At 47.9% G+C, this 22,284-nt stretch overlaps 2 protein-coding genes across 4 annotated transcripts in view; both read right to left on the bottom strand.

The window, feature by feature from the left end:
• The window catches only part of LOC310683656 (maestro heat-like repeat family member 5), a 161,916-nt gene that overhangs the window by 77,364 nt on the left and 62,268 nt on the right, over window positions 1-22,284 (bottom strand). The gene's annotated exons all lie outside the window — the stretch shown is intronic.
• RASSF2 (Ras association domain family member 2) overlaps window positions 1-22,284 on the bottom strand; it is a 42,415-nt gene that overhangs the window by 9,684 nt on the left and 10,447 nt on the right. For 2 of the 3 annotated variants that reach the window (XM_083454243.1, XM_083454245.1), the window contains exons 2-7: window positions 16,658-16,749; window positions 14,892-14,967; window positions 13,303-13,454; window positions 11,172-11,260; window positions 2,283-2,443; window positions 1,227-1,328 (exon numbers count right to left, since the gene is read on the bottom strand). In XM_083454243.1, the coding sequence (XP_083310369.1) occupies window positions 1,227-1,328; window positions 2,283-2,443; window positions 11,172-11,260; window positions 13,303-13,454; window positions 14,892-14,967; window positions 16,658-16,716 (639 nt within the window). In that variant the 5' untranslated portion in view covers window positions 16,717-16,749. Of the gene's footprint in view, window positions 1-1,226; window positions 1,329-2,282; window positions 2,444-11,171; window positions 11,261-13,302; window positions 13,455-14,891; window positions 14,968-16,657; window positions 16,750-21,792; window positions 21,875-22,284 lie in introns of those variants that run through there. The other variant, XM_083454244.1, reaches the window with a different exon arrangement.

The raw sequence follows: 22,284 nt of genomic DNA, 5'->3' as shown, positions 1-22,284 counted from the left end.
GTGCCTCGCAAGACGGAATTAATTCGTTCTGCGAGTTTTTTCGTTGAGCGAGTTTTTTCGTCTTGCGAAGCACCACGGCGGGGAGGGGTGGGGAGAAGCAGGGCAGCTGCCGCAGCCGGTCCTTGGACTCACCCGCGCCTTGTGGCCACCGCGCGACGCGGCTGCTGGAGGGCGGCGGGGCTCAGGAGCGCGACTCCGGCTGCAGCGCTGGCTGCTGGCGGCAACGGCTCCTGAGGGGAGCGCGCGAGGGCGGTGGGCAGCGGCGCGAGGCAGCCGGAAGGTTGGCCGGAAGGTGGGAGGGAGCCGGAGGAGCCGTCAGCAGGAAGGTGGGAGGGAGCCGGAGGAGTCGGCAGCTGGAAGGTGGGAGGGAGCAGAGGAGCGGGGAAGCGAGCATGCGACCGTCGCCATGACAGGAGAGGCAGGGCTGTTTCGTCTAGCAAAGCAAGCCCTTTGGAAAATCCGTCTTGCGAAGCACCTCAGAAAATGAAAAACCCTTTCGTCTAGCGGGTTTTTCGTCTTCCAAGGCATTCGTCTTGCGGGGTACCACTGTATAAAGAGGTACATACCAAATAATTATCAATGAAATATTCATACTGATGGGGATTGTGCTAGTGGATCGGTGCCCACTGGATAGTGTAGCTGCTGATGCTTACAACACAAATATATTTGTGTTTGACTCTGATACATATAACAGCTTGTAGTTACTTGTATATTTTGTGAGATGTGTTGCATGATATATACATCGTTTTGAAGTGGCTTATTCATATATTTTGAATGACATCATAATCGATTATATATTGACTAACAGTTATTAGTGTGTTGCGTTTGCATTTTTGTAGATTGTTACATTTTGCAACACAGGGGTTTGTGTTTGTCCAGTCCAAGAACAGGCAGCTGTGACAGCGGACAGCTCATTGGTGCCATCATGGAGGTAGACACAGATATACAACCTACAGACGCCTTCACCAACTTGGGGGCTCTCCATGGTACGACTCCCATCAGCCCCAACCAGCACTGCTGTATGAAGCCGAGTCGGATGGGAGTTGTGGTCCGAAATAGATGGGAGGTCCCCGAGGCTGGGCAAGGCTAGGGACAGCCACCCTCCTCCGCAAGCCCCACAGAAATGGACCAGAGTTGGACAGGGGCCCACCAGGAGGAGAGGACACCACTGGGAGACTTCCCCAGCTCAGATTTGGGCCAGTTCAAAACGTTGCAGCAAAACTTGCCTTGAACTTGTTAAGCAGAAGCTTGAGAACTTGAGGCGTTGTCATGGTGCTGTTGATGCGGACGTTCGTGATGGAGCCGTAGGCGGGTGTGAAAACCGATGTCTGTGGAGAGGAGCAGAAAGGCATCAGAAGGCCGGAGGACAGGGTGATCTAGACAAGCGGAAACCCTGGAGACCCACAGAAGCACAGAGGGATGTGTGAGCCACGTATTGGGGAAGAAGGGGGAGCTAACGCCATGCCAGATTAGAAACTATGGAAGATCTTATTGAGCTCCTTGTTTTTATTAATTTGTTGCAGTCGCTTGCTTTACTAAAAGACTACTGCGCTTGATATTATAGGGATTGCCAGTGTTTCTTGATGTTTAACGCTGCCGTGATTCTTGTGAACCACTCAGAGCTCAACATTTGTTCCTGGAAAAGCAGAATGCAAAGATTAAATCAAAATCGAATCGAGAAAGATGAGTTGGGGGACATGGTGGAAGGAAAAGAACAAGTGCCGGCAAGAGGACTGACTACAGGCATCAAAGAACTATAATCAATTATTCTAAATTCATACTTCAAACATTAAGATATATAAATCCTAGTTAAAATATTATAAAATTGAGTATGAAAAGTATTTTTTCTCTTCATTCTTTTTCTTGTTTCTTTTTTTTATCTTTTCTCTTTCTTCTTTTCTAGTCTGCATTCTAGAAAATTGTGTAGATAAATGTCTTAATGTATGGTTATGTATTGTTTCCATTGTTTTGTTCAGAATATTTTTCTTCTTCTTTTCCTCCTTTAAAAACTAGGCGTGTCTTATAGTCAGGTGCGTCTTATGGAGTGAGAAATATGGTAAGGTGGGGGGAGAACCACATATTCTCCCTTGAACTCCTTGGAACAAAATACCACAAATACATGATAAAGCAAATAATAGAGGCTAGCTTCCATATAAAACAAAACAAAAGATGCCTGCCTTAACAATTCACTGGGAGGCACCGAGAGCTACATTCGGCACCTGACTCCATCCCTAGATGGAGATGCTCCGGCGCCTTAGGGAGACCCTCCTCGGGAGACTCACTTTGTGGTTGTAGAAATGCCCGTTGATGGAGAATCGGTGCCTCCTGATCCTCCGCTGCTCACTCGGGGTGCGGAGAGTCCCCCTGCGGCGCATGCCCACATCGCTCCGCGTCCGCATCAGCTGAGGCGCTTCTTCTTGCTGGGCTTTGAGATCGTTGTCATCTGAAACGGAGGAGACAGGAAAAGTGCGTCAAAAGAATCTAGCCTCCCCCAAAGAAATTCCAAACACCTGTATCTGAAGCGATGGACATGAGGCAGGAGGTGATAAGGCAGGTGAGCTGCAAGCAAGCTGCCGGCCAGCCCTGTGGAGACTCCTTTTATTGACACAAATATGCAAACCAGGCAGATACATTTTGGGCTGTGACCTTGACACATCTTCCAGTCCCGAGATTCAGGGGTGGTACAAAGCTATTTTGGGACCTGTTTACACCGCGTCATTTTCCCCTTGCACAGTGTATGGCGAAGGAGACAAAAGGTCTCAGAGACAAAGGTTACAGACAGGGCACCGCAGACTACTGAGACCGCAAAAGGTCAGACAGAGGGCAAGATGTTCAGACAGCTGTGGCTTGTCGGGGGGGGGGTGTGCCCCGCACCCCAAGGTCACGCATGCACGCAGGCTGAGGCTGCCTGCGGGTGGGGAGTGTCCAGTGGCGTAGCGTGGGTTGTCAGCACCCGGGGCAAGGCAAGTAATTTGCGCCCCCTAACCCGGGGCAAGGCAAGTAATTTGCGCCCCCCCCCCGCTGCACTGTCCCTCCCCCAGATAGTCCCTCGCTCTCTCTCCACACCGCATCGCACGCCTGGCACCCCCCCCCCCCACACACAGTGGGCGGCGACCTGGTGGCTCGGATCGGATTTGCACAGCCAGCACTGCAGTGAGAGAGAGTGAGTGAGCCAGGTAGGGGCAGAGAGCTGCGAGTGCGAGCGCGCCCCCCCAGATGTTGCGCCCGGTGCGGCCGGCCCCCCCTGCACCCCCCACGCTACGCCACTGGGAGTGTCCTCCTTCTGGACCCAACAATTATCCCTACATGTATCTTTCAAAGTTTTCAAAAAAGAGAGGCCAGGCTCCATCCTCTGACACAGCCAGCAACACACATACAGACCTACAGGGTCTGAACTGCAGGTAAAGGACCAAGGGGCAGCAATGCTCTTGAATACCAGGTTCTGGAAACTGCAAGAGGATAGAGGGCTCTTATGGGAAACCGGCAAGCAGGATTTGAGCGTGACGGGCATCTGGTTGGCCACTGAAGAACAGGATGATGGATTAGGTGGGCCTGATCCAGCAGGCTCTTCTTATGTTCTTACATGATCTTCTCCTGGGATTTCCTCCTTCCCTCTCTGGCATGATAAAGACTCTGCATGATCATACCCAAGCCACATGTGCCCAACCAGGTGCTTCTGGGAAGCCCACAAGCAAGATGTTCAGAATCAGGGGACAAATAACTCAGGTCCCCTTGCCTCCTGTTTTCCAATAAGAGAAGCACATTAGCATGGGGCGTGCTACCAGCTCACAATTTTTACAGACTTTTCCTACTGGGGTTACTCAGTTTGCAACAAGCAGAACTTGCATGATGCACACAAAGCAACCCGGTGTTCTACTCACGTGTAAAGGCAATGTGAAAGCGTGCAAAGTTCCATCCTCCTTGCTGCCTTTCACAAGCTGGAGGGCAAACAACTGAAGCACAAAACCTCCTTTATGTGTGGAGCATCTCTCTACAACAGAGAATTGGGGAATATGAAGAAGCGTTTGCCCTCCAGCTCACAAAGGGTGAAACTCAGCAGGCTTGTCCCTCTCCATGTGTTCCTTTTACACATGAGTAGGACTCCCAAAGAAAGGGACGCGGGTGGCTCTTGCCTAGGACTTGCTGATCAGAAGGTTGGCGGTTCGAATCCCCGCAACGGGGTGAGCTCCCGTTGCTCGGTCCCTGCCAACCTAGCAGTTCGAAAGCACGTCAAAGTGCAAGCAGATAAATAGGTACCACTCTGGCGGGAAGGTAAACGGCGTTTCCGTGTGCTGCTCTGGTTCTCCAGAAGCAGCTTAGTCATGCTGGCCATATGACCTGGAAGCTGTACACCGGCTCCTTCAGCCAGTAAAGTGAGATGAGCGCCGCAACCCCAGAGTCGGCCACGACTGGACCTAACGGTCAGGGGTCCCTTTACCTTTAGGACTCCCAAAGAAAGCTGGTGCTTTCAGTGAAGGCAGACGCTGGAGACATGGAATGCTACTGTTAAGTTTTAAGTGAGGGGTTAGGGTTATGAAAGTTCAGCAGCAAGCAGAGAAAACAAAGGAGCGGGGAATAATGAAAATTGTTTCCTGGAAATGCTCCGAGATCCAGCTGCAATTCTGCCAGCACACCCAATGTTCCTAGTTGCTACAGAAGCCAACAAGTTCCCCTTGTTGTTTTCAAAGAATCGTAGAGTTGGAAGGGAGCCCCAGGGATCATCAAGCCCAACCCTGCTGTGAGTTGGAGTGGTGCCACTATCCGGAGATAAAACCCACAGCCAGTATTTTTACTGTTGGAAGAAGTCAACAATGTGCTATTCACAGACTCCTTTCCTAATCAGGGTGTCTTCGGCTACATTTGTAACGCTCTCCAACCTTCTAGGCCAAGGTCGTTTGGATGACAGCTCCCTAACAATTGTGATCTAAAGTGCGTTGCAATTTGGCCTCCTGCCTTGCAAACTCTAGACAGCATCTTAAAAAGCAGAGACATCACCTTGCCAACAAAGGTCTGTATAGTTAAAGCCATGGTTTTCCCAGTAGTGATGTATGGAAGTGAGAGCTGGACCATAAAGAACGCTGATTGCCGAAGAATGGATGCTTTTGAATTCTGGTGCTGGAGGAGACTCTTGAGAGTCCCATGGACTGCAAGAAGATCAGCAAACCTCTCCATTCTGAAGGAAATCAGCCCTGAGTGCTTACTGGAAGGACAGATCCTGAAGCTGAGGCTCCAGAACTTTGGCCACCTCATGAGAAGAGAAGACTTCCTAGAAAAGACCCTGATGTTGGGAAAGATGGAGGGCACAAGGAGAAGGGGACGGCAGAGGACGAGATGGTTGGACAGTGTTCTCGAAGCTACCAGCATGAGTCTGACCAAACTGCGGGAGGCAGTGGAAGACAGGAGGGCCTGGAGTGCTCTGGTCCTCAGCTTCAGGATCTGTCCTTCCAGTGAGCACTCAGGGCTGATTTCCTTCAGAATGGAGAGGTTTGATCTTCTTGCAGTCCATGGGACTCTCAACAACATGGAATCCCCACACCGATTCACGGAACAGCTGTGGGCTGGTTCCAGGAAGCTCATGGGCCGGAACCAGTCCATGGGCTTAGGTTGCAAACCTCTGGTCTCACTGGCTGCATTTACCTTTTCGCCTGCTAGAGAAAGGGTGAGAGCTCTAGTTCAAGAGCTTCCTCTGAGCGGCTGCTCCTTGAGATGAGAATGTGATGTGGCAGGGAAAGCAGACCCTTAAGTGTTCCTCTAAGATTCCTGGCGTGGACCCAGAACATAATGAAATCCCTCTTAATCCATTTTTAATGGGCTCCTTAAACTCACATTTCAACTCACCATGTGTCAACCCACCCAAGCCTGCTCCTGTTTCAGATCTGCAACAAGCTGGGTGGCATTAAACAATGAAACAAAAAAATAGAAACACATCTTAAACATGCCACTGTATTCTGCTCTGCTCAGACCTCACCTGGAGTACTGTGTCCAGTTCTGGGCACCACAGTTCAAGAAGGACACTGACAAACTGGAATGTGTCCAGAGGAGGGCAACCAAAATGGTCAAAGGCCTGGAAACGATGCCTTATGAGGAACGGCTAAGGGAGCTGGGCATGTTTAGCCTGGAGAAGAGGAGGTTCAGGGGTGATATGATAGCCATGTTCAAATATATAAAAGGATGTCACATAGAGGAGGGAGAAAGGTTGTTTTCTGCTGCTCCAGAGAAGCGGACACGGAGCAATGGATCCAAACTACAAGAAAGAAGATTCCACCTAAACATTAGGAAGAACTTCCTGACAGTAAGAGCCGTTCGACAGTGGAATTTGCTGCCAAGGAGTGTGGTGGAGTCTCCTTCTTTGGAGGTCTTTAAGCAGAGGCTTGACAACCATATGTCAGGAGTGCTCTGATGGTGTTTCCTGCTTGGCAGGGGGTTGGACTCGATGGCCCTCTATGATTCTATGTGACATAAGAAGAGCCTGCAGGATTAGGCCAAAGGGGGTCCATCTACCGTATTTTTTGTTTCATAAGACACACTTTTTTCTTCCTAAAAAGTAATGGGAAATGTCTGTGTGTCTTATGGAGCGAATGCGTGGTCCCTGGAGCCAAATTGCCCAGGGGCAAAAAGCAAATTATGCTGCCTTTTTTTTTTTTTTTTTGGAAAGAGGGAAGTGGGTGTTGAAACAAAGCCACTGATCGCTTGCTGATCGGGGAGAGAGATAAGGGACGCTAGAGATAAAGGAGGCTGCCTGGGAGGGGGGAGGTAAATTCAGCAAACTTGCAAGGGGGGGGGGGGACAGGAAGACTAAAGCAATAAGGAGAGAAATTAGAAGAAAAGGAGGAGCAAAAAACTGCTCCAGCTAAGGAAAAGACACTATACTAAGGCAAACAAGAGGGAAGGGAGTGTTGAAAGGAAACAGCTGATTGGTGGGATCGGAAGAGAGATAAGGGATGCTAGTTGAGGCTGCCTGGGAGGGGGGAGGTAAAAGCCCATGGATCCTTGGGATTTTTGCATTGGGTCACCCCAAATTCACCATCAGATCACATGTCTGTGGCCACAGCATGAACCACAAAAATCATACATCCACTGTTTCGTTCAGAATATTTTTTGTCTTGTTTTCCTCCTCTAAAAACTAGGTGTGTCTTATGGTCAGGTGCGTCTTATGGAGCGAAAAATACGGTAAGTCCAGGATCCTGTCCTTACAGTGTCCGACCAGATGCCCCAATAGGAAACCTGCAAGCAGGGTTTGAGCACAAAGAGCTGCGCTCTCCTGTCCCGTGGCTTCCAGGAACTGGTATTCTGTTGCCGTCTCCTCCAGGAGTTTGCTTAATACTCTTTTGAAGCCATTTAGGTGGGTGACCTCACCGCCTCCTGTGGGAGGGAGTTCCACAGTTCAACAGTCCTCATGCAAGGGCTTCTCAGCAGATATGCCGACATGTGCAGGGTGTGGCCTGCAACCAATAGATTGGCTCCTCATCTCCTCACTTTAGGACACTGCTCAGGTAAGAGAGAATGGTCAAGAGCACTACTCCTTCAAGGCTTCCGTGTGCCAACTATAGAGGCAAAGAACAGCCTTCATGTGGCACATTACGAGTCCTGGATGGATCTCTTTGTGGGGGGGGGTCTCTTTCCCCATCAGCCTCGGGACCCCAGGGCTGACAGCCTCCACCCCATTGCCAGCAAAGAAGTTCAAAGAGGCAGAGAAATGTTCTTGGAAGAAATTTAAAGATTACCTACAGAAATATTATAAGATTTAATGAATGTTAGAATGACATCAGATTGAACGTAAAAGGTTATTAGTAAAAAGGTGTAAAATTAAAAGATTTAATATTTTAAGATACCAAGGAGATCAAGATATATTAAGATATCAAAATTAAGATAAAGATCAGTTAAGACAGAGGGAAGGGATTTGCTGATCAAATATATGAATTGGAATACAGTGAGGGGAGGTATGGGGAAGTCTGGGAAATAAGTAAACGCAAGAAATATTATGAAGATGGAATTGTTTTTATTTGTTTTTTGTGTTTTTGTTTTTTGCTGTTTTTTGTCGTTTTGTATTTCTGTAATTTTGTATTTTTCTGTTATTTCTTGTTTTTTTTTATGTAAAAACTTTAATAAAATATTATATAAAAAAAAGAGAAATGTTCTACAGCTCCCTGGCACGCCCATGTGTGCCTCTGATGTGCTCAACCCCTTGGGTGCCACACCTAACTTCCTGCCACAGCTGTGTTCTCGGGGGGGGGGGGCTGAGCAACACTCCTTTAACCTGGGCATCCCTTCTAAGCAATTGCACAGAGGTTTAAAATTCCTCAAACTTGAGCATCAGAAGGTCACACTTAAAAGTAATAATAAATGGCCTGCTGATCTTTGACTGATAAAATTAAGCTTGGACTGGGTGCTGGTTTTCATCTCCCGATTAGGGATTGCTAGGCTGCACATCAGTTAATCGTGACGGTCTTGCTCTGAATGGGCTCCTGAAAACTTGTGCAGATTTTGCAGCAGAGGAAACTGATAATCCTGACAATGCCCTGCTCTTGGCTATGGGGAAGGCAAAAAGAGACAGGCGGTGGACGCAATCGCCCACAAGCATCTTCTCCTGCATCATGAAGCCCAAGGGGCTCACTTGTACTCTGGAGTGCTGAAGGCCAGTGGCAAAGCTGCATGCTCCGGCACTGAGGGCGTGGTGCACGTCCCGGGGGCATGGCACACTGCCTGCAGGGGCGGGGCGTGCATCCTGGGGGTGTGGCATGCATCCTGGGGATATGGAGTGCTGCCCGCGGGGGTGTGGTGTGCGTCCCAGGGGGTGGCACGCCGCCCGTGGGGGCATGATATGTGTCCTGGGGGTGTGGAGCACTGTCCGTGGGGGCATGGCACACCACCCGTGGGGGCGTGGGGCATCGCCCATGGGGGGCGTGGTGCCCAGCGCAGTGGGGGGGATGCATGGCCCATGTCCAGGGGGACGGCCGTGATGGTATCCACTCCCCAATGATGCTGGGGGCAGTATGCCCCCCCACTCCCACCCCATTCCTCCACCAGTGCTGAAGACAACTGCTTGTGGAGGGCAGCTGGCCAGATAGACAAGAGGGGTACCCTGGCAGTTTCTAACTGGCCCAGGGCTTCCAAACGGACACAGCAAAACATATTCAACCACTGTCTGTTGCGCATGGAAGAAGCGGGAGACCTCAGCTAGGGTGGTTTTTGTTTTTTGCTTTGCACAAAAGTTTCTGAGCAGCAATTAAAAGGTAAAGGTACCCCTGCCCGTACGGGCCAGTCTTGACAGACTCTAGGGTTGTGCGCCCATCTCACTCAAGAGGCCGGGGGCCAGCGCTGTCCGAAGACACTTCCGGGTCACGTGGCCAGCATGACAAGCTGCATCTGGCGAGCCAGAGCCGCACACGGAAACGCCGTTTACCTTCCCGCTAATAAGCGGTCCCTATTTATCTACTTGCACCTGAGAGTGCTTTCGAACTGCTAGGTTGGCAGGCGCTGGGACTGAACAATGGGAGCGCACCCCGCTGCGGGGATTCGAACTGCCGACCTTTCGATCGGCAAGCCCTAGGCGCTGAGGCTTTTACCCACAGCGCCATCAGCTATTTTACCTTAAACCCACTAGTCTTCCAAGCAGCGAGTGGGATTAAAATCCTTACTGCAGAAATGTCTAACAGTGGCCCTGTGGCTACAACAACATGGGGCATTGCCCCTCCCACATTTCCTTCCTGAAGACCCGAACTACTGAAGCGTCCTGTGTGACTCAAAAGCTTGCACCTGCGACTCCAAATAAATTGGTTGCTTTGTGCTTCTTGTCCCGGGGGAACCAATGCAGATGCTGAGACTTTGATCTATCTAAGCAGAGGTTGCCTGGCTTGCTTTGGTATTTTAAGGGAAGGGAAAAGAAGAGAGAGGAGAGGCGAGAACGGCACAGCTCAGATTGCACAAAGAAGCCCGTAAATGCCAAAACCCACGTGGTGGTTTTCTGTTTTGTTAAACAGGAAGGCCGATCTCGGATCAGAGAGCGATGGGTGGTGGGGAGAGCTGCAGAGAGAGCTTCTCCTGTAAATGTTTATTTCTCCATGGCAACTCTGCTTAACAATGACTCCTGTTATTCCCTTTCTAAAGAGAGGAGGGCTGTGTTGCCAAGGAAAAGGGGAACAAAGCTCATTCTTCCACACCACTCAGTGTGTGTGTGTCTGTGTGTGTGTGTGTGTTTCACGCTGGTCTCATGAACTCGGAGGCGCCTGGCTGCCCCTCAAGGCCAGCATCCTGCTGCCTTCCACGGGGGCCAACCAGACGCCTCTGGCAAAGTCCACAAGCAGGACTTGAGCGCAGCCACTCTCTCTGCCTCTGGCCATGGAGGAAGGTAAAAAGTAAAGAGTCAAGGACCCCTGGATGGTCAAGTCCAGTCAAAGGCGACTGTAGGGTTGGAGCACTCATCTCGCTTTCAGGCCGAGGGAGCCGGCGTTTGTCCACAGACAGCTTTCCGGGTCATGTGACCAGCAGGACTAAACCGCTTCTGGTGCAACGGGACATCGTGATGGAAGCAAGAGTACACGGAAACACCGTTTACCTTCCCGCCACAGTGGTACCTATTTATCTACTTGCACTGATGTGCTTTTGAACGGCTAGGTTGGCAGGAGCTGGGACAGAGCAACAGGAGCTCACTCTGTCATGGGGAATCGAACCGCTGACCTTCCGATCGGCAAGCCCAAGAGGCTCAGTGGACCACAGCGCCACCCGCGTCCCTCACATGCCGGTCAGCCTTGACCTCCACAAATCTGTCACACGCACACCCCCCTTTTAGAGCTACCCAGGCCAGAGGTTGTGACTGCATCTGGAAGTGGCAAGTTTAACTCTGAACTGTACGGAGAAGTCATTCCTTTTAAGAACATAAAGAGAGTTTGGTGGATCAGCACCATCCACATCACAAGAGAACTCTGAAACATATATTTAGACCCGAGACACAGATTGCTCTGTTCTTTTTAGACACATAATTATGGCACTCCTAGCACAGGGTAAGCTCCCAGAAAAACACCTTTCAGAAACCGATTTACTACACTTCACAGCAAGTTATTGTCATAGATAAGGATTATACTCCATTATTGCATTATTTTCAGAAGATGGAGACCCCCAACTCCTTAGCACCAGTAAGGACCCCCCTGAATCCTTCACTTCCCCTGCCTTACCAATTCCCCCATCGATTCCGTCCCCGTCCAACGAGGGCTCGGCTTCCGTGACCTGAATGTCTGGTAAGGTTGACGGCTTTATGACTGACCTAAGCAGGGAGGAGACAAAAGAAGAGAATTCGGGACTTAGAAAATACCTTGAAAGATTTCCCCAAGTGTCCTAAAAACACAGATTGTTGCAAGCAATTATTGTTCGTCTGCTCGTGTGAATAGTAAACACAGCACAAAATCATACTGGCAAGTTATGTGAGCATCAGTGGCGTAGCGTGGGGGGTGCAGGGGGGGCCGGCCGCACCAGGCGCAACATCTGGGGGTTAGGGTTAGGAGGCGCAAATCCACGGGTTAGGGGGCGCAAATCCACGGGTTAGGGGGCGCAAATTACTTGCCTTGCCCCGGGTGCTGACAACCCATGCTACGCCACTGGTGAGCATGATGGTTTTGTTGTTGTTGCAAGATGCATTCTTTAGCTGTGATTCCTGCACTGCAAAGAGGGTTGGACTAGATGACATCTGGGGTCCCTTCCAACTCAACAATTCTAGGATTCACCACAGACGTACCCAGCATGATCTTCTGTGTGCCCTCTGCACCCCACTTCAGACTCTAATAGACACATGGACACCAAAGAGGGCACACTTTGAAAACATGATGTCAGAATTGCCTCAAGTCGGACGTTAGGCAGGAAGCAGGGATAAAATTATGTGTGAGGCTTCAATATTTTGGAATGCTTTGCTTAGTAAAAACAGCTCTCTGCAGGCAGCAAAACAAGAAGAGGGCATTGCTAAATCTTTTGACCAAGGTGTGCTTATTTTTTGCAGGCAGGGAAAATTCAAAACTGCAACCGTCCCTGGAGTCTGAAGCTCCACCCTCCAGAATCCTACCACCACCTTCTGTGTAATGCGTAGAATGGATCTGTGCCATGTTAGGGACAGACTCTGATTACAGCATAAATTGCTGAGCATTTCCCAAAGCATTAAAAACAAAAACAGCAACCAAGAGGCTCTGTTGCCATCCTGACTATAATTTCTACATACAAAAACTCTTTATTTATCTGCAACTTGTGATCATGTAGATTACAGTGCTCCACAAGCAGAAATAATCAAGGTCACGGTGCCACTTGTATAGTCTGGGCTGCATATTTTGCAGTTCCCAAGTTGGTTTGTTCATGGGGATCCTAAATGCAGACAGACCAGCCTTGGCCGTATCTTATTTTCTACCTAAGAAGAACAGGCAGAGAGCAGTGTGAGCCCTGCCGGGGCAGGACTTCAAATCTCTCCCCTAAAACCCAAGTCTATTTCTCCAGTGTTCAGGAAAATCAGTGGTATTTCTTCCCATTTTAAAAAAAAGGTTTATGATTTCCTCAGTTTGTTTCTGACCCCAATCCACTCCCACCCTTGTTTCTACCCACCAAGGTGCCGCTTTCCTTACCGATATTACATGAGTTCAAACCCTCCCTTAAGTCCCTGATCACAGAAAAAGTTAAAACAAAATGGTCACTGTGATAGAATCATAGAGTGGGAAGGGACCCATCTAATTCCACTCCCTGAAGGACAGCAACCACAGCTAAAGCATTCCTGGCACAGGGCCACCCATCTCTGCATAAAAGCCTCTAATGACGGAGAGTCCAGTGCCAAACACCTCTTACCGTCAGAAACTTCTTCCTAATGTTCAGTCAGAATCTTCTTCTTTGTCATTTGAATCCATTGGTTCAGGTCTTTCCCTCTGGAGCAGCAGAAAACAAGCTTGCTCCACCTTCCATGTGACAGCCCTCCAGATGTTTGAAGAGGGCCATCATATCTCCTCTCATCCTCCTCTTCTCCTGGTTAAACATAGCCAGCTCCTTCAACCGTTCCTCATAAGGCATGGTTTCCAGACCCTTGATCATCTTGGTCGCCCTCCTCTGCACATGTTCTAGCTCCCTCTTACATTGTTGTGTCCAGAACTGGACAAAGGACTCTGACCAAGGCAGAAGAGAGCAGGACTATGACTTCCCTCGATGTGGAAACTCAAATGCCATCAGCTTTCTTTAGCTGCTACGTCACACTTGACTCATGTTAAGCTTGTGGTCTGCTAAGACCCCTAGATATTTCCCTCACACACACTCACACAAACCTGCCCTGGATTGTGTACTGACCCGTGTGCTCCCAGGTTGCAGCCGGAATGCCAGGAGGACGACGAAGGCGGGGGGCGGATGCGTTGGTTGTCATCTTGCATCTGCAAGCGAATGGGCCTGCGCAGCCCCCAGGAGATGTTCAGCAAGCCCTCCACGATGAACTCCCCTTCTTCCTAGAGGGCACATGAGAGATGGGACTGAGGGATGGTCCAGAAGCTGGCCTGCTTCAAGGATGCTGCAGAATACTTCCCCAAGCCCCAAGGATGCTGGTTCTACCTCCAGAGCTGGACCACAGCTCTAACGGAAATGTTAACAAAATATACCCAAACCCTGCGCTATTGGAAAATGAAGAACAGCTTTTCAAAAGTTTGGCATCCATTTACTGAATACATGAAAGGAACATGGCTGGCAGCCACCCTCTTCTCATGGGCTGCTATGGATAAACATTATTGGATAATGTACTCTTGAAGGTTGGGACACGGGTGGCGCTGTGGGTTAAACCACAGAGCCTAGGACTTGCCGATCAGAAGGTCGGCAGTTCGAATCCCCTGCTCCTGCCAACCTAGCAGTTCGAAAGCACGTCAAAGTGCAAGTAGATAAATAGGTACCACTCCGGCGGGAAGGTAAACGGTGTTTCCGTGCGCTGCTCTGGTTCACCAGAAGTGGCTTAGTCATGCTGGCCACATGACCTGGAAGCTGTACTCCGGCTCCCTCAGCCAATAAAGCGAGATGAGCGCCACAACCCCAGAGTTGGCCACGACTGGACCTAATGGTCAGGGGTCCCTTTACCCTTTACCTTTACTCTTGAAGGACACTTGTCTGGAATTATAACACTGCTTTTGGAATAGTACCATTCCTCCTTTCTCCTCATATCCTTTCTTTATTCTCTCTCCCCCCCCCCCCGGTTTGCTCTTTTCTCTTTCTCTTGACTGTTGCTGCCATTGCTTTTTGTGTATTATAAAGTGAAAATAAAAGCAAGCACCAAAGGAAAGGATGCTGGTTTCAACTATATTTATTTTGGTTCATAAGATTTACATACCACTTGATTGCTTTTCCCGCCAGCAGACCTGGTGCAAAAAGAGCTTTTGAGCTCTCCGCCTTGCTTGCATTTAACTTGCGCACTTTAAGCCAGCCCACCTTCAACCGCATGTGGCTGAAACTGTGCGAGTTAAACACACATAAGATGCAATCATACTGTATTCCTCTGGAAGGATCATTTTAGTTTTTAAAAGCAGGCTTCCAGCCCTCCTGAATGCATCATTAAAATGGCATGGGCAGCACAGGCTGAATTCTCAGAAGCTGGGAAAAGGGGGAGGCCAAAGGAAAATCCCAGAGTCTGGGGGTGTCAGAGTTTCGGGGCCTTGCACAGTCCAAAAATAGTAAAACTGGAATTAAAACTGAAGAGTAAACTCTGCACTGCAATAATTCAAAAAGCATGCACCTATGAGCCTTTTTGCATGCATGACACCGTTTGCAGGACCCAGCTCCTTTAGGCGAGGAGTTCTGGTGACTTGGGTGCAGAGTTTCATTTTTGGAATCGTGCCCAGGTCACACACCCCTGGTCACAACATTGTCCCCTAACTTGTCTCTGCTTAGATAGGTTCTCTCACCTCTCGATGCCGGAGCTGCAAGTTCTGGCCTTCGTAGTAGAGGTTGTAGGTCTTCAAGTGCAACAGCAGTTCATTTCTGGAAGATGTAAAGTGGAACAAGAGCTGTTAGAAGAGCAAATGGAAGAGGTATCCAGCTCTCTTTGGCACATGTGGTGGCTTTGTCCCAAAGTTGCTGCTTTTTGCAATAAAATATTTAAGGTAATTGGAGCTGACCCCTGAGCCCAAACTTGCTCTACTTTCATGGCTCTCCTGAGAAGCCGCCAAGGAAAGCCAAGGTTCCACAGAACATGCTTCTCCTGCCACACATTTCATTGTTCCATCAGAAAACCGCATGCACTTTCTGAGAGTCCTTTCAGAGTCCTGAAAGTTGGGGATAGTTCAGAATGAAATTCCCAGGTGTCAGAAAAGGTTATTTACGTATGCAACAACTGCGCCCCATGTTTCGTTAGCCCTCAAATGGAAAATGAGTGAAGTCCCAACCAAAGAAGAATGGCAACTTAAGTTGATAGAATACGCACAACTTGCAGACATATAGAATAAGAGAACAAGAAGAACATATGTTTAAGGAAGATTGGAAAACGTTTATTGAACATATGGAATATAATTGTATACAGCTGAAAATGCTGGCAGCATTAAGATAAATTCAACAGTGTAAATAAGCTTCGATGGATGCAATATTCATGGAATACTGATTGGTATAGTTTTTGTAAAATATGCAGGGATTTAAGAAATGTAAAATGAACCACGGAATGAGAAGAAGGGAAGTCATGGATATCTCAAAGATGCAAAATAAGTATTTGAAACTGTAAAACAGAAAATTTAATCAGAGAGAGAGAGAGATTGCATGCACTCAAAGTCCATCTTCCTGTAGGGAGTTCTCTAGGCTAGAAATGAATGGTTGGTTGTAACTGCCCTCATTTCACTGTGCCCACAGCTTCATGACATACAGGCAACTCACAGCTTATGCAGCAGTTCGGTTCTGGCTGTCAGTGTGTAAACACAAAATCACGTGAAGCCAGGAGCCTCTGGAACTGCCCCCAACCCACAGGAGGAGGACTCTTTATCTTGCTCTGGGAAGGTCACAGGAGGGCAGAGCCAGTGTGGTGTAAGGGTTAAGAGCGGTGGACTCATAATCTGGTGAACCGGGTTCGATTCCCCGCTCCTCCACATGCAGCTGCTGGGTGACCTTGGGCTAGTCACGCTTCTTTGAAGTCTCTCAGCCCCACTCACCTCACAGAGTGTTTGTTGTGGGGGAGGAAGGGAAAGGAGATTGTTAACCGCTTTGAGACTCCTTGGGGTAGTGATAAAGCGGGATATCAAATCCAAACTCTTCTTCTTCAGGGAGCCCACTTACCAGCCTCCAGAACTGTCCCAGAGCCCTTTCCCAGGGGCCGGTGAAGAAGGCAGCCCTTTATTTACTGGGCTTTGGAAAGGTGGTGTGAGGGCTCTCAGAGCATCCTTGAGTCCTCATGTCTCCTTCCCAAAGCCCGAAAAAGTGAGGGAGACTCTCTGGGTGTGCAGAGAACATAAACACACGGAGAGCAAGAATTGGTGGGTTTCCTCCATTCTCTATTTATTCACCCCGCCACTCCAATTGCGTAAATATGATTAGCATAAGATGCAAGTTGCCGGTACTCAAGTCTCTCCTCCCTTCCTTGCACGTGCTTGCAGCTATACACAGACACCACCACACCAGACCCCAGGGATCGGTGCCAGCTGCAAAGAACAAAGGTCTGCCCAGGACACACAGCCAGCCTCCGACTTACTTCGAAATGTACTTGTCGTGCCCACAAGGGACCGGGTAGTTCTCGCTTATGTAGTCCATCCTTGCAAAGTGTCTGTCATCAGGAGCAGAGGCCTGTGGTGAAAGGGGAGGTGAGAAACCGCTTTAAAGCACACAACAATTTACTTTCTGAGATAAATGAAAAGAACATGCTAATCGTTCATTCAGTGGGGACTTCTAATGGGTTTCAGATCCATGGATTGTAGTGGGGAGGGAGGGGAATCCAAAATATGCAGAAAGGTGATAGCCCTGCTTGTTTTCCTGAAAGGCTACTTTGAGAAATAGGAGGTGGGATGGACTGGCCAGCACCTCAGGCCTTACTGCAATTACTATGTTTATTTCTATCTCATCTTCTGCCTGGACAGAGACTTGAGGTGGGTTACACAAATCAAATCATACACAAATCTCATATGTGTGTGTATGTATACACACACACACACACACACACACACACACACACACACACCTGCATATATAAAAATAACAATTAAAACATTCAGGAACCATTATGGCTAGAAGCCACCAATAACCTCTCCTCCATTAATTACCGTATTTTTTGCTCTATAAGACTCACTTTTTCCCTCCTAAAAAGTAAGGGGAAATGTGTCTGCGTCTTATGGAGTGAATGCAGGCTGTGCAGCTATCCCAGAAGCCAGAACAGCAAGAGGGATTGCTGCTTTCACTGCGCAGCGATCCCTCTTGTTGTTCTGGCTTCTGAGATTCAGAATATTTTTTTTCTTGTTTCCTCCTCCAAAAACCAGGTGCGTCTTATGGTCTGGCGCATCTTATAGAGCGAAAAATACGGTGCCTTTTCTTTGGCATAATGTATTCTGTCGTCTACTACTACTACTACTACTAATTTATTATTTATACCCCGCCCATCTGGCTGAGCCTCCTCAGCCACTCTGGGCAGCTTCCAATCAAGTATTAAAAACAATACAGCATTAAATATTAAAAACTTCCCTAAACAGGGCTGCCTTCAGTTGTCTTTTAAAGAGAAGATAGCTGCTTATTTCCTTCACATCTGAAGGGAGGGCGTTCCACAGGGCGGGGGCCACTACAGAGAAGGCCCTCTGTCTGGTTCCCTGTAAGCTCACATCTCGCAATGAGGGAACCGCCAGAAGGCCCTCGGCGCTGGATCTCAGTGTCTGGGCTGAACGATGGGGTTGGAGACGCTCCTTCAGGTATACAGGACCAAGGCTGTTTAGGGCTTTAAAGGTCAGCACCAACACTTTGAATTATGTTCGGAAACGTACTGGGAGCCAATGCAGATCTCTCAGGACCGGTGTTATGTGGTCCCGGCGGCCACTCCCACTCACCAGTCTAGCTGCCGCATTCTGGATTAATTGCAGCTTCCGGGTCACCTTCAAAGGTAGCCCCACGTAGAGCGCATTGCAGTAGTCAAAGCTATGCTATGCAATTTGGACTGAACCTGTCCATTGCTAAGTGACACAAAGGGTTTTGTAGAGCACTGAAGCCCTCCAGCTGACCACACATTAGCCGTCCAGCTTCTGAAATTTTCACAGGCATCACACATATCTTTGAAGTCATAAGGACTAGATACTTAACAGGGAAAGACAAAGCTCTCCAGTGCTGAATCTGATTCCTGTGCCGAATGCCACCCTGAACCCGATCTTCTTTCCCCTTGCTCTCTGGGATTTCATCTTATGCCACCTCTGGGCATAATCTCTTGTTTTGGCTGCTGTAGCCTAACAGGTGCCCACAAATCTTGCTTTGTATTTGCCTGAAGACGCAAAGCAGGAAGCCCAGAAGTCTTAGCACTGCTGCATCCGCTGCTGCATCCGCCAAGCATTGTTCTTGGGTTGGGGGGAGCAAAACAGAAGCACTAAGAATATCACCACCTCCCAGCAGAGCGGCTGATGAAATTCTGAATTTCCTGCCTCCTCAGAGCTGCCTGTTTCTGCAACAGCTTCTGGGGCTGTTCAGCAAGGAAGCTCAAGACTTGCACAAAGCAAAGAAGAAAATGATATCTCCACCCCACCCTATTTCCAAACTACTGTGCCGTTGTCTCTTCAAGACTGGCAGCGGTGGCTGGGAGTGCCTTTCTTCAGCTCTGGCTGGTTTGCTGGACTGGATCGTTGCAACATGCTCTGTGTGGGGCTGCCCTTGAAGATGACTCAGAAACTTCAAACACAGGAGCTGGCTGGCTGGGGATCCACTTAGATCTCATATAACCCATTTTGAAACAGCTATGCTGTTTCCAGACCCAATTAAGGAGCTCACATTAGTGTTTAATGGTGCTATTTTTCTAGAAAAAGTGGTGCCGGAACTCACCATGAACACCTCCCTTGTTCTCTTAGAATAGCAATGGCATCTGCCTGAGAGGTGCAGCAACTGAGTTCCATCTGGGGGAAAATCCCTGGTGTTTAAAGCCCTAAATGTCTCAGGCTCCAAATAGCTGAGAAGCTGCCTCCCTCCCAACAGAACTCAAGTGCTGAGATCAGCACAGGGGAACCCCTGGGTAGTTCCTCCGCCCTAGGAGGCTTGGCATGGTGGTGGCCCAGGCAAGAGGGCCTTCTGTGTGGTGGCCCTTTAGCTGTGAAACTCCCTTCCTGCAAAGGTGTGCCTGGCACATGCATTGTACGACTTTTGGGGGATGCTGAAGCTGTACCTCTCTACACTAGCTTTTGACACGTGAGGCATTTGGGGGTTTTTTAGGAATCAAGTTTCTTTCATGGTTGTAAGTTGTTTTTTTAGTTGTTATTAATATTGTGCTTTTTATTGTGCTGTTAGGCTGTTGAACGAAAAATAACGTAGCGAAAGTGACTTGCGAGGTGGTGTGTTGTTTGATAAGAGATTGAGTGTTTGGGGGGGGAGGCTCGTTTAATTTCATTGTTCACAGGTTGTACAGTGACAAGAAAGGTATTATTATTATTACAGAGGTACCTCTGGTTGCGAACGGGATCCATTCCAGAGGCCTGTTCGCAACCTGAAAAGAACGCAACCCGCATATACCCACCCGGGAAGAATGGCAGATGAAGCTGATGGACTACATGGAAATGGCAGAAATGACTGGCAGAATCCGAGACCAGGGAGAAGAGTCGATGGAGGAAGATTGGAAAAAATTTAAAGTATATTTACAGAAATACTGCAAAATTAAGGAATGTTAGAATAATACTGGAATGAAATTATATGGTCTTAGCAGAAATGTTATGAAGAATTAATGGGCTAAAGTGGAAAATTTAAAGTTAGACTGTGTTAAGATAAATTATAGAACAAAAAATTGAGAAAGAGGGAAAGGATTTGCTGAATTAGCTAATTTGAACTAGAATACAAAAAAGGGAGGTGTGAGGAAGTCAAGGAAACAAGTAAATGAAAGATAAAGATATGGAAATTGGATGTGTTTTTAAATGTTTTTGTTTTTTCTTGTTGTTTTGATGTATTGTTTTTTCTTTCTATTCTCGATGTATTGTTTGCTACTTTTTTATTGGTTTTTTTCTTATACTTTTTTTCTGTAACTATAAAATTTCTAATAAATATTATTTAAAGGGGGGGGAGAACGCAACCCACATCTGTGCGCGCGCGGGTCGCGATTCGCCACTTCTGCGCATGCGCATGACATCATTTTGTGCATCTGCGTTAGTGGCGAAACCCAGAACTAACCCTTTCCGGTACTTCCAGGTTGCTGTGGGACGCAACCTGAAAACACGCAACCGGAAGCAAACTTAACATGAGGTATGACTGTATTATTATTATTTAATGCTGTTACCCATGCTCAAACCTTGGGTGAAGGGCAGGTAATAAACAAACCATTTGCCCTCCCCAGCACCTGAGGGCCACAAGCGAGCCAAGGGGGCCCTTGGGCAGGCCACCTCTCCCACAGTGCTCCACCTGAGGCTTGCTGCCTTAAACAAATGCAGCTGGGGGGGGGCACAGCCAACGCACACCCCTTGAGCAGCGCATGCAAGACACCCCCTGGAATCACATAGCCAGGGCCGGCTACCTCTCTGTCTGCTTTCTCGGCCAAGGGTCTTGGCCAAAGGCACTGCCTGGGTCATGTTGGGACTCAGCAGGCAAGACCGAGAGCCGCCCTAACCAGGCAAGGAACAGCAAAACCATCTCCAGCAGGGGACTGGCTCAGGTGTATGGGAATGGGGCGGGGGAAGAATTTGCACCCGGCCCCCGCAGGAGCAAGTTCCAGAGTTTTAACTATGTGTTGTGTGAATAAGTCCTTTCTTTCATCTGTCCTGAATCTCCCAATGTTCAGCTTCATTGGATGTCCAAAAGTTTAGTGTTATGAGGACAAGATTTACCCACCCGGGAAGAATGGTAGATGAAGCTGATGGACTATATGGAAATGGCGGAAATGACTGGCAGAATCCAAAACCAGGGAGAAGAGTCGATGGAAGAAGACTGGAAAAAATTTAAAGTATATTTACAGAAATATTGCAAAATTAATGAATGTTAGAAGAATGCTGGAATGAAGCTATATGGTTTTAGCAGAAATATTATAAAGAATTAAGTAAAAACTGATTGTTAATGGGCTACAGTGGAAAATTTAAAGTTAGATTGAGTTAAGATAGTTTATAGAACAAAAATTGAGAAAGAGGGAAAGGATTTGCTGAATTAGCATTTGAACTAGAATACAAAAAAGGGAGGTGTGAGGAAGTCGAGGAAATAAGTAAATGAAAGATAATGATATGGAATTTGGATGTGTTTTTTTTCTTTTTATTATGCTGTTTTGATGTATTGTTCTTTTTTCTTTTTCTTTTTTTTCTTATTTTTGATGTATTGTTTGTTAAATTTTTCATTATTTCTTTTTTCTTTTATACTTTTTTCTGTAATTATAAAACTTTTAATAAATATCTTTAAAAAAAAAAGTTTAGTTTTACGAGGGAGGGAGTAAAAGCTTATCTCTATCCACTTTCTGCATGCCAGGCTTCGTCTTAAAAACTCCTGACATGTCTTACTCGCCTTTTCTCTAAACTAGAAAGTCACAAATGCTGCATCTTAGATCTCCCACATCCTGGCTGGTTTGGCCCTGAGCTTAGAAACAGATGAGGTTTCCTGTGTGCATTTGGGGTGGGTGAGGGCAGAGGACAACAGCTCAGCTGGACTGCAAAGCAGAGAGTTTAATAGGAATCCAAAGACTCCCACCAGATGCTCTGCGGGATCTATTCTTCTCAATCCTTGACACCCGGGACCAGAGTGGGGCTTCTGCAGACCACTGCCAAGTCATTCACCAAGTCAGGAAACCCCTGGGCAAGAGATGCTGGACACAATATAATGTTGGAAGACTGGGAAAGGTTGTGGAAGAAAGGGGTTAAGTTTACTGCATGTACGGTATTAAAAGAAAACATTATGAAAATGATGTATAGATGGTACTTAACCCCAGTAAAATTAGCAAAGATTTGCCACACGAATGATAATTTATGTTGGAAGTGCAAAGAAAAAGAAGGCACCTTTTATCACATGTGGTGGACGTGTCCCAAGGTTAAGGACTTCTGGGGAAAGATTTATAATGAGTTGGAAAAAATGTTGAAAAATACATTTGTTAAGAAACCAGAAGCCTTTTTACTTGGAATAATATGACTGGAATTGCCCAAAAAAGATGTTATGATTATTTTTGTATGCCACTACAGCGGCAAG

The sequence above is a fragment of the Podarcis tiliguerta genome, assembly GCF_965153285.1.
Source record: "Podarcis tiliguerta genome assembly, chromosome: 8".
Taxonomy (NCBI): Eukaryota; Metazoa; Chordata; class Lepidosauria; order Squamata; family Lacertidae; genus Podarcis; species Podarcis tiliguerta.
Note: the sequence above shows the minus strand (reverse complement) of the source record. Positions and strands in the feature narration are given on the sequence as shown.